A 13,809-nucleotide genomic window follows, 5' to 3' on the forward strand; every position below is an offset into this window, starting at 1 on the left:
GTTACATGAACCACTACACTACAATGTCTGCTACACGAACCACTACACTACAATGTCTGCTACATGAACCACTACACTATGTCTGCTACATGAACCACTACACTACACTATGTCTGCTACATGAACCACTACACTATGTCTGCTACATGAACCACTACACTGTCTGCTACATAAGCCACTACACTATGTCTGCTACATGAACCAATACACTGTCTGCTACATGAACCACTACACTATGTCTGCTACATGAACCACTACACTGTCTGCTACACAAACCACTACACTACAATGTCTGCTACATTAACTACTACACTGTCTGCTACATGAACCATTACACTACAATGTCTGCTACATGAACCACTACACTACAATGTCTGCTACATGAACCACTACACTGTCTTCTACATGAACCACTACACTGTCTGCTACATGAACCACTACACTATGTCTGCTACATGAACCACTACACTGTCTGCTACATGAACCACTACACTACACTACAATGTCTGCTACATGAACCACTACACTACAATGTCTGCTACATGAACCACTACACTCCAATGTCTGCTACATGAACCACTACACTACAATGTCTGCTACATGAACCACTACACTACAATGTCTCCTACATGAACCACTACACTTCAATGTCTGCTACATGAACCACTACACTGTCTGCTGTGTGAACCACTACACTATGTCTGCTACATGAACCACTACAATACAATGTCTGCTCCATGAACCACTACACTACAATGTCTGCTACATGAACCACTACACTACACTGTCTGCTACATGAACCACTACACCACAATGTCTGCTACATGAACCACTACACTACCATGTCTGCTACATAAACCACTACACTACAATGTCTGCTACATGAACCACTACACTACCTGCTACATGAACCATTACACTACAATGTCTGCTACATAAACCATTACACTACAATGTCTGCTACATGAACCACTACACTATGTCTGCTACATGAACCACTACACTACAATGTCTGCTACATGAACCACTACACTACACTACCTGCTACATGAACCATTACACTACAATGTCTGCTACATGAACCACTACACTACCTGCTACATGAACCATTACACTACAATGTCTGCTACATAAACCATTACACTACAATGTCTGTTACATGAACCACTACACGACAATGTCTGCTACATGAACCACTACACTACAATGTCTCCTACATGAACCACTACACTTCAATGTCTGCTACATGAACCACTACACTGTCTGCTGTGTGAACCACTACACTATGTCTGCTACATGAACCACTACACTACACTGTCTGCTACATGAACCACTACACTGTCTGCTACATGAACCACTACACTACAATGTCTGCTACATGAACCAATACACTACAATGTCTGCTACATGAACCACTACACTTCAATGTGTGCTACATGAACCACTACACTACAATGTCTGCTACATGAACCACTACACTACATTATGTCTGCTACATGAACCACTACACTACAATGTCTGCTACATGAACCACTACACTGTCTGCTACATGAACCACTACACTGTCTGCCACATGAACCACTACACTATGTCTGCTACATGAACCACTACACTACAATGTCTGCTACATGAACCACTACACTGTCTGCTACATGAACCACTACACTATGTCTGCTACATGAACCACTACACTACAATGTCTGCTACATGAACCACTACACTACAATGTCTGCTACATGAACCACTACACTACCTGCTACATGAACCATTACACTACAATGTCTGCTACATAAACCATTACACTACAATGTCTGCTACATGAACCACTACACTACAATGTCTGCTACATGAACCACTACACTACAATGTCTCCTACATGAACCACTACACTTCAATGTCTGCTACATGAACCACTACACTGTCTGCTGTGTGAACCACTACACTATGTCTGCTACATGAACCACTACACTACACTGTCTGCTACATGAACCACTACACTGTCTGCTACATGAACCACTACACTACAATGTCTGCTACATGAACCAATACACTACAATGTCTGCTACATGAACCACTACACTTCAATGTGTGCTACATGAACCACTACACTACAATGTCTGCTACATGAACCACTACACTACATTATGTCTGCTACATGAACCACTACACTACAATGTCTGCTACATGAACCACTACACTGTCTGCTACATGAACCACTACACTGTCTGCCACATGAACCACTACACTATGTCTGCTACATGAACCACTACACTACAATGTCTGCTACATGAACCACTACACTGTCTGCTACATGAACCACTACACTATGTCTGCTACATGAACCACTACACTACAATGTCTGCTACATGAACCACTACACTACACTGTCTGCTACATGAATCACTATACTACACTGTCTGCTACATGAACCACTACACTACAATGTCTGCTACATGAACCACTACACTACAATGTCTGCTACATGAATCACTATACTACAATGTCTGCTACATGAACCACTACACTACAATGACTGCTACATGAACCACTACACTACAAAGTCACATGACATAGAACAGTGACTAACTGGGTTAGAATAATTGTTGGACTCACTCAGGTGATGTCATCTCTCACAAACAGATGGACGATGTGAACGTGTGTGTGTGTGTGTGTGTGTGTGTGTGTGTGTGTGTGTGTGTGTGTGTGTGTGTGTGTGTGCACGTGTGTGACCTGTGACCTTTGGCGTCCACAGGGGCTCTCCAGATCGAGCAGAGCGAGGAGTCAGACCAGGGCAAGTACGAGTGTGTGGCCATCAACAGCGCAGGGACTCGCTACTCAGCCCCGGCTAATCTCTACGTGAGAGGTAAGACCCCGCCTGGAGCTGGTGGACACGCCCACCTGCACACGGACACGCCTCCTTTTTATCATGTGACGTCTCATGGGGGCACATAGCATAGACAAACACAGTGGAACCCGTTTATGTTGACAAACCTCTGTTTATATCGACAACCTATTTTTGGCATCAACCCCTTTATGTCGACAACCCCTTTATGTCATCAACCCGTTTATGTCGACAACCCATTTACGTCGACAACCTAATTTTTGGTCATCAACCCCTTTATGTCGATAACCCCTTTATGTCGACAACACCTTTATGTCGACAACCCATTTACGTCGACAACCTAATTTTTGGTCATCAACCCCTTTATGTCGACAACCTGTTTATGTTGACAACCTATTTTATGTCATAAACCCATTTGTCAACAACCCTTTTATGTCGACAACCCTTTTATGTTGACAGCCCGTTTATGTTGACAGCCTGTTTACGTCGACAGCACGCTTATGTCGACAACCCGTTTATGTCGACAACCCGCTTACGTCGACAACCTAATTTTTTGTCATCAACCCCTTTTATGTCGACAACCTGTTTATGTTGACAACTCGTTTACGCCGACAACCCATTTACGCCGACAACCTAATTTTTTGTCATCAACCCCTTTATGTCGACAACCTGTTTATGTTGACAATTTGTTTACGTCGACAACCTATTTTATGTCATAAACCCATTTGTCGACAACCCGTTTATGTCAACAACCCTTTTATGTCGACAACCCATTTACGTCGACAACCTAATTTTTTGTCATCAACCCCTTTATGTCGACAACCTGTTTATGTTGACAATTCGTCTACGTCGACAACCTATTTTATGTCATAAACCCATTTGTCGACAACCCGTTAATGTCAACAACCCTTTTATGTCGACAACCCATTTACGTCGACAACCTAATTTTTTGTCATCAACCCCTTTATGTCGACAACCCCTTTATGTTGATAACCTGTTTATGTTGACAACTCGTTTACGTCGACAACCTATTTTATGTCATAAACCCATTTGTCGACAACCCTTTTATGTCGACAACCCGTTTATGTCAACAGCCCTTTCATGTCGACAACCCATTTACGTCGACAACCTAATTTTTTGTCATCAACCCCTTTATGTCGACAACCCCTTTATGTCGACAACCTGTTTATGTTGACAACTCGTTTACGTCGACAACCTATTTTATGCCATAAACCCATTTGTCGACAACCTGTTTATGTCAACAACCCTTTTATGTCGACAACCTAATTTTTTGTCATCAACCCCTTTATGTCGACAACCCCTTTATGTTGATAACCTGTTTATGTTGACAACTCGTTTACGTCGACAACCTATTTTATGTCATAAACCTATTTGTCAACAACCCTTTTATGTCGACAACCCGTTTATGTCAACAGCCCTTTCATGTCGACAACCCATTTACGTCGACAACCTAATTTTTTGTCATCAACCCCTTTATGTCGACAACCCCTTTATGTCGACAACCTGTTTATGTTGACAATTTGTTTACGTCGACAACCTATTTTATGTCATAAACCCATTTGTCGACAACCCGTTTATGTCAACAACCCTTTTATGTCGACAACCCATTTACGTCGACAACCTAATTTTTTGTCATCAACCCCTTTATGTCGACAACCCCTTTATGTTGACAACTCGTTTACGTCGACAACCTATTTTATGCCATAAACCCATTTGTCGACAACCCGTTTATGTCAACAACCCTTTTATGTCGACAACCCATTTACGTCGACAACCTAATTTTTTGTCATCAACCCCTTTATGTCGACAACCCCTTTATGTCGATAACCTGTTTATGTTGACAACTCGTTTACGTCGACAACCTATTTTATGTCATAAACCCATTTGTCGACAACCCGTTAATGTCAACAACCCTTTTATGTCGACAACCCATTTACGTCGACAACCTAATTTTTTGTCATCAACCCCTTTATGTCGACAACCCCTTTATGTTGATAACCTGTTTATGTTGACAACTCGTTTACGTCGACAACCTATTTTATGTCATAAACCTATTTGTCAACAACCCTTTTATGTCGACAACCCGTTTATGTCAACAACCCTTTTATGTTGACAGCCTGTTTATATTGACAGCCTGTTTATGTTGACAGCCTGTTTATGTCGACAATCCGTTTATCTCGACAACCCGTTTACGTCGACAACCTAATTTTTTGTCATCAACCCCTTTATGTCGACAACCTGTTTATGTTGACAACTCGTTTACGCCGACAACCCATTTACGTCGACAACCTAATTTTTTGTCATCAACCCCTTTATGTTGACAACCTGTTTATGTTGACAACTCGTTTACGCCGACAACCCATTTACGTCGACAACCTAATTTTTTGTCATCAACCCCTTTATGTCGACAACCTGTTTATGTTGACAATTCGTTTACGTCGACAACCTATTTTATGTCATAAACCCATTTGTCGACAACCCGTTTATGTCAACAACCCTTTTATGTCGACAACCCATTTACGTCAACAACCTAATTTTTTGTCATCAACCCCTTTATGTCGATAACCTGTTTATGTTGACTACTCGTTTACGTCGACAACCTATTTTATGTCATAAATCCATTTGTCAACAACCCTTTTATGTCAACAACCCTTTTATGTCAACAACCCTTTTATGTCGACAACCCGTTTATGTCGACAACCCGTTTATGTCGACAACCCGTTTATGTCAACAACCCTTTTATGCCGACAGCCCTTTTATGCCGACAACCCTTAATGTTGACAACCCGTTTACGTCAACAACCCGTTTACGTCGACAACCCGTTTATGTTGGCATCCCGTTTATATTGACAACTTGTGTATGTAATCAACCTGTTAGTCATAAACCCATTTATGTCAACAACCCTTTTATGTCGACAACCTGTTTATGTCCTCAACCTGATTGTCATCAACCCGTTTATGTCGACAACCTGTTTATGTTGACATCCCGTTTATGTCGACAACTTGTGTATGTCATCAACCTGTTAGTCAACAAGCCATTTGTCGACAACCTGTTTATGTCGTCAACTTGTTTGTCAACAACCCCTTTATGTTGACAACCTGTTTATGTCGGCATCCCGTTTATGTCGACATTTTGTGTATGTCATCAACCTTTTCTAACATTCGACAACAACCGCTTGTGTCGACATAAATGGGTCCCACTGTCCACGTGCCTTTTTAAAGCCACGTGCAACACTGTCCAGTTAGCCACCAGCGAGCTTGTTTACCAACCGCATGTTGTGACGTGTGACTTCAGCCTTAAACTGACTTGTTTCTGTGTAATAACCTTTGACCTTTGCAGGTACTGTTTGCAAAATGCTTCTCTTCATTTTTTTCTGTTTGGACCACAAACTCATTCATTGTCAGCTTATCCCTCAGTGTGTGTGTGTGTGTGTGTGTGTGTGTGTGTGTGTGTGTGTGTGTGTGTGTGTGTGTGTGTGTGTGTGTGTGTGTGTTCTTGTATTTCTAGCCTTCTTGAGACATGAAGAAGGAAAAGTATCTTCCACATGAGGAGGTGTGAACAAGGGATGACATAAATCAATAACATTGCATCTAATAGACAATGTCTCATTTGTGGTGACATCTATCAAAATGAGGGTGGTCCCAAAAAGGAGGGATTTTTCAAATTGACTGTGTGTCGCTTTTAAAAGTGCTCCCCCTCTGGTCAACATATGAAATAACAAGTGTGTGTAAGAAATTGAAATGCTCCTCCTTTGGCAAAAATTAATTTAAAAAAAAAAATGTATATAGAGACATACTGTAATAACTAGAAGTAAATAATGAAGATTAAAAAACAATTACAAAAAAATAAAATAAAAACATTTACTGCAAGCTTACCTTTTTATATTTGCATAGTGTCACTTTTAAAAGTGCTCCCCCTCTGGTCAACATATGAAATAAGTGTGTGTAAGAAATTGAAATGTGCACCCTTTGGCCAAAATTAAATTAAAAAAATTTATATATATATATGTATACAATATATATATATATATATATATATATATATATATATATATATATATATATATATATATATATATATATATATATATATATATATATATATATATAGACATACTGTAATAACTAGAAGTAAATAATGAAGATTATAAAAAAAAACATTTACTAAAACATTGCCTTTTAATATTTGCATAGTGTCATTTTTAAAAGTGCTCCCCCTCTGGTCAACATATGAAATAACAAGTGTGTGTAAGAAACTTAAATGCGCCCCATTAGGCCAAAATTTATTTAAAAAAATAAATAAATATGTATATAAAGACTGTAATACTGTAATAACTAGAAGTAAATAATGAAGATTAAAAAACAATTACAAAAATGTTTTTTTTTTTAAATACAAATATTTACTAAAAGCTTACCTTTTTATATTTGCATAGTGTCACTTTTAAAAGTGCTCCCCCTCTGGTCAACATATGAAATAAGTGTGTAAGAAATTGAAATGTGCACCCTTTGGCCAAAATTAATTTACAAAAATATATATATATATGCATACAATATATATATATATATATATATATATATATATATATATATATATATATATATATATATATATATAGACATACTGTAATAACTAGAAGTAAATAATGAAGATTATAAAAAAAATAAAAAAAAACATTTACTAAAACATTGCCTTTTAATATTTGCATAGTGTCACTTTTAAAAGTGCTCCCCCTCTGGTCAACATATGAAATAACAAGTGTGTGTAAGAAACTGAAATGCGCTCCCTTTGGCCAAAATTAAAAAAAAAAAAAATGTATATAGAGACATACTGTAATAACTACAAATAAATAATGAAGATTAAAAAACAATTATAAAAAAAAAAAAAACATTGCCTTTTAATATTTGAATAGTGTCACTTTTAAAAGTGCCCCCCTCTGGTCAACATATGAAATAACAAGTGAGTCTAAGAAACTTGAATGCGCTCCATTTGGCCAAAATTTATTGAGAAAAATAAATAACTTTGTAATTAAAGACATACTGTAATAACTAGAAGTAAATAATGAAGATTAAAAAACTATTACAAAAATGTTTTTTTTTTAAATACAAATATTTACTAAAAGCTTACCTTTTTATATTTGCATAGTGTCACTTTTAAAAGTGCTCCCCCTCTGGTCAACATATGAAATAAGTGTGTGTAAGAAATTGAAATGCGCCCCATTAGGCCAAAATTAATTTAAAAAAATAAATAAATATGTATATAAAGACATACTGTAATAACTAGAATTAAATAATGAAGATTAAAAAACAATTACAAAAATGTTTTTTTTTTTAAATACAAATATTTACTAAAAGCTTACCTTTTTATATTTGCATAGTGTCACTTTTAAAAGTGTTCCCCCTCTGGTCAACATATGAAATTGAAATAAGTGTGTGTAAGAAATTGAAATGTGCCCCCTTTGGGCAAAATTAATTTAAAAAATATATATATATATATGTATGCAGTATATATATATATATATATATATATATATATATATATATATATATATATATATATATATATGCAGTATATATATATATATATATATATATATATATATATATATATATATATATATATATATATATATATATATATATATATATGTGGAGACATACTGTAATAACTAGAAGTAAATAATGAAGATTAAAAAACAATTATAAAAAATTTTTTTTACTAAAACATTGCCTTTTAATATTTGCATAGTGTCATTTTTAAAAGTGCTCCCCCTCTGGTCAACATATGAAATAACAAGTGTGTGTAAGAAACTTAAATGCGCCCCATTAGGCCAAAATGTATTTAAAAAAATAAATAAATATGTATATAAAGACATACTGTAATAACTAGAAGTAAATAATGAAGATTAAAAAACAATTACAAAAATGTTTGTTTTTTTTTAAATACAAACATTTACTAAAAGCTTACCTTTTTATATTTGCATAGTGTCACTTTTAAAAGTGCTCCCCCTCTGGTCAACATATGAAATAAGTGTGTGTAAGAAATTGAAATGTGCACCCTTTGGCCAAAATTAATTTACAAAAATAAATATATATATGTATACAATAGTATATATACATATATATATATATATATATATATATATATATATATATATATATATATATATATATATATAGACATACTGTAATAACTAGAAGTAAATAATGAAGATTATAAAAAAAAAAAAAAAAAACATTTACTAAAACATTGCCTTTTAATATTCGCATAGTGTCACTTTTAAAAGTGCTCCCCCTCTGGTCAACATATGAAATAACAAGTGTGTGTAAGAAACTGAAATGCGCTCCCTTTGGCCAAAATTTAAAAAAAAAAAAATGTATATAGAGACATACTGTAATAACTAGAAATAAATAATGAAGATTAAAAACCAATTACGATTTTTTTTTTTTTTTATTAAGTAAAAGCGTACCTTTTTATATTTGTGTAGTGTTACTTTTAAAAGAGCTCCCCCTCTGGTCAACATATGTAATAACAAGTGTGTGTAAAAAATTGAAATGCGCCTCCTTTGGCCAAAATTAATAATAAAAAAATAAAAATATATGTATATAGAGACATACTGTAATAACTTTAAGTAAATAATGAAGACTAAGAAACAACTGGAAGAGGCAATTCCTGAAGGAATAGCGTTGAAGTTGAAGTGAAATGCTGACAGAATGTAGTATGGAGTAAGAATAGTTTGAACGTTGGAATGATTTGAATCAGTTGAAAAATGTGCGAAATGTGGAAGTTTAAAAAAAAAATGGACAATTCATTTTGAATGGGGAAAATGTCCCTGAATACTGGGAATCTTTTTGGAAATCCGGGATTTTTTTTATAATTGTTGAAGTAGAGCACACAATTCCTGAACAGGCTGAATATTTTGGAGTTGGAACAGTTTGAATCAGATGAAAAATGTGGGAGTTATGGAATTTGGAAAAATATCCCATTGATTTTAATGGGAATTGTGGGGAAATTTCGGGAAAACTAGGAATTTTTGGGAAAATGTTAAAAGACTTTAATGTTGTGAATGAGTTGAAATGGTTGGTGTTGGAATTTTTCAAATTGGTCGAGAAATGTTGGAAGTAGTGACATTTTGAATTGAGAAATGGTATTGCGGAATTCCTGGAATTTCGGGAAAACCGGGAATTTTTCCGGTTCAAAAAACAACTTTGTTTTTTGTCCTGATTAAGATGAATGTTTTGACGGTGGAACGGTTGAAGTGGGTTGAAAAATGTGAAAGGAGTAGTCGACAGAAAAAAAGGTTTGGGAAAAAAAGAGAATTCTGGGAATTCCTGGAATTTTTTGAACTTGGAAAAAGGATAGTTTGAATTTCCAGGATGAGTGGAATGTGTTGAATCGGTAGAAAAATGTGTGAATAGTGACATTTAGAAAAATGGCTAATTCATTTTGAACGGGAAAAATATCCCGGAAAACCTGGAATTCTGGGAAATCTGGAAATTTTGGGGAATTTGTCAAGGGAAAGCCCGCCATTCCCGAATAGGCTGAACAGTTTGAAGTTTGAACGCTTTGAATCGGGTGAAAAATATGGACGGTAGAGCGCGCCAAAATCTGGAGAAGAAGAAGAATAAAGTATACCTGTACTGTAATAACTTTGGAAAAATATCCCATTGATTTTAATGGGAATTGTGGGGAAATTTCGGGAAAAGCAGGAATTTTTGGGAAAATGTTAAAAGACTTTAATGTTGTGAATGAGTTGAAATGGTTGGTGTTGGAATTTTTCAAATTGGTCGAGAAATGTTGAAGTAGTGACATTTTGAATTGAGAAATGGTATTGCGGAATTCCTGGAGTTTTGGGAAAACCGGGAATTTTTCCAGATCAAAAAGCAACTTTGTTTTTTGTCCTGATTAAGAGGAATGTTTTGAAGGTGGAACGGTTGAAGTGGGTTGAAAAATGTGAAAAGAGTAGTCGACAGAAAAAAAGGTTTGGGAAAAAAAGAGTTTTTTGGGAATTCCTGGAATTTTTTGAACTTGGAAAAAGGATAGTTTGAATTTCCAGGATGAGTGGAATGTGTTGAATCGGTAGAAAAATGTGTGAATAGTGACATTTAGAAAAATGGCTAATTCATTTTGAACGGGAAAAATATCCCGGAAAACCTGGAATTCTGGGAAATCTGGAAATTTTGGGGAATTTGTCAAGGGAAAGCCCGCCATTCCCGAATAGGCTGAACAGTTTGAAGTTTGAACGCTTTGAATCGGGTGAAAAATATGGACGGTAGAGCGCGCCAAAATCTGGAGAAGAAGAAGAATAAAGTATACCTGTACTGTAATAACTTTGGAAAAATATCCCATTGATTTTAATGGGAATTGTGGGGAAATTTCGGGAAAAGCAGGAATTTTTGGGAAAATGTTAAAAGACTTTAATGTTGTGAATGAGTCGAAATGGTTGGTGTTGGAATTTTTCAAATTGGTCGAGAAATGTTGGAAGTAGTGACATTTTGAATTGAGAAATGGTATTGCGGAATTCCTGGAATATCGGGAAAACCGGGAATTTTTCCAGTTCAAAAAGCAACTTTGTTTTTTGTCCTGATTAAGAGGAATGTTTTGAAGGTGGAACGGTTGAAGTGGGTTGAAAAATGTGGAAGGTGTAGTCGACAGAAAAAAAGGTTTGGGAAAAAAATAGTTTTTTGGGAATTCCTGGAATTTTTTTAACTTGGAAAAAGGATAGTTTGAATTTCCAGGATGAGTGGAATGTGTTGAATCGGTAGAAAAATGTGTGAATAGTGACATTTAGAAAAATGGCTAATTCATTTTGAACGGGAAAAATATCCCGGGAAACCTGGAATTCTGGGAAATCTGGAAATTTTGGGGAATTTGTCAAGGGAAAGCCCGCCATTCCCGAATAGGCTGAACAGTTTGAAGTTCGAACGCTTTGAATCGGGTGAAAAATATGGACGGTAGAGCGCGCCAAAATCTGGAGAAGAAGAAGAATAAAGTATACCTGTACTGTAATAACTTTGGAAAAATATCCCATTGATTTTAATGGGAATTGTGGGGAAATTTCGGGAAAAGCAGGAATTTTTGGGAAAATGTTAAAAGACTTTAATCTTGTGAATGAGTTGAAATGGTTGGTGTTGGAATTTTTCAAATTGGTCGAGAAATGTCGAAGTAGTGACATTTTGAATTGAGAAATGGTATTGCGGAATTTCGGGAAAACCGGGAATTTTTCCAGTTCAAAAAACAACTTTGTTTTTTGTCCTGATTAAGAGGAATGTTTTGAAGGTGGAATGGCTGAGGTGGGTTGAAAAATGTGGAAGGAGTAGTCGACAGAAAAAAAGGTTTGGAGAAAAAAAGAGAATTCTGGGAATTCCTGGAATTTTTTGAACTTGGAAAAAGGATAGTTTGAATTTCCAGGATGAGTGGAATGTGTTGAAGGTGGAATGGTTTGAATCGGTCGAAAAATGTGTGAATAGTGACATTTAGAAAAATGGCTAATTCATTTTGAACGGGAAAAATATCCCGGGAATTCTGGGAAATCTGGAAATTTTTGGGAATTTGTCAAGGAAAAAGCCCGCCATTCCCGAATAGGCTGAACAGTTTGAAGTTCGAACGCTTTGAATCGGGTGAAAAATGTGGAAGGTAGAGAGCGCCAAAATCTGGAGAAGAAGAAGAATAAAGTATACAGGTAAAAGCCAGTAAATTAGAATATTTTGAAAAACTTGATTTATTTCAGTAATTGCATTCAAAAGGTGTAACTTGTACATTATATTTATTCATTGCACACAGACTGATGCATTCAAATGTTTATTTCATTTAATTTTGATGATTTGAAGTGGCAACAAATGAAAATCCAAAATTCCGTGTGTCACAAAATTAGAATATTACTTAAGGCTAATACAAAAAAGGGATTTTTTAGAAATGTTGGCCAACTGAAAAGTATGAAAATGAAAAATATGAGCATGTACAATACTCAATACTTGGTTGGAGCTCCTTTTGCCTCAATTACTGCGTTAATGCGGCGTGGCATGGAGTCGATGAGTTTCTGGCACTGCTCAGGTGTTACGAGAGCCCAGGTTGCTCTGATAGTGGCCTTCAACTCTTCTGCGTTTTTGGGTCTGGCATTCTGCATCTTCCTTTTCACAATACCCCACAGATTTTCTATGGGGCTAAGGTCAGGGGAGTTGGCGGGCCAATTTAGAACAGAAATACCATGGTCCGTAAACCAGGCACGGGTAGATTTTGCGCTGTGTGCAGGCGCCAAGTCCTGTTGGAACTTGAAATCTCCATCTCCATAGAGCAGGTCAGCAGCAGGAAGCATGAAGTGCTCTAAAACTTGCTGGTAGACGGCTGCGTTGACCCTGGATCTCAGGAAACAGAGTGGACCGACACCAGCAGATGACATGGCACCCCAAACCATCACCCAACCATGCAAATTTTGCATTTCCTTTGGAAATCGAGGTCCCAGAGTCTGGAGGAAGACAGGAGAGGCACAGGATTCACGTTGCCTGAAGTCTAGTGTAAAGTTTCCACCATCAGTGATGGTTTGGAGTGCCATGTCATCTGCTGGTGTCGGTCCACTCTGTTTCCTGAGATCCAGGGTCAACGCAGCCGTCTACCAGCAAGTTTTAGAGCACTTCATGCTTCCTGCTGCTGACCTGCTCTATGGAGATGGAGATTTCAAGTTCCAACAGGACTTGGCGCCTGCACACAGCGCAAAATCTACCCGTGCCTGGTTTACGGACCATGGTATTTCTGTTCTAAATTGGCCCGCCAACTCCCCTGACCTTAGCCCCATAGAAAATCTGTGGGGTATTGTGAAAAGGAAGATGCAGAATGCCAGACCCAAAAACGCAGAAGAGTTGAAGGCCACTATCAGAGCAACCTGGGCTCTCATAACACCTGAGCAGTGCCAGAAACTCATGGACTCCATGCCACGCCGCATTAACGCAGTA

General features: G+C 36.8%; 1 protein-coding gene across 1 annotated transcript in view; it reads left to right on the forward strand.

Annotated features, from left to right (window-relative positions):
* Nucleotides 1-13,809, forward strand: part of ptprfa (protein tyrosine phosphatase receptor type Fa) — a 429,990-nt gene that overhangs the window by 263,098 nt on the left and 153,083 nt on the right. The window contains exon 6 of the mRNA XM_061978426.1: nt 2,753-2,863. Within this exon, the coding sequence (XP_061834410.1) occupies nt 2,753-2,863 (111 nt within the window). The remainder of the gene's footprint in view (nt 1-2,752; nt 2,864-13,809) is intronic.

Source organism: Nerophis lumbriciformis, linkage group LG18 (genome assembly GCF_033978685.3).
Source record: "Nerophis lumbriciformis linkage group LG18, RoL_Nlum_v2.1, whole genome shotgun sequence".
NCBI lineage: Eukaryota > Metazoa > Chordata > Actinopteri > Syngnathiformes > Syngnathidae > Nerophis > Nerophis lumbriciformis.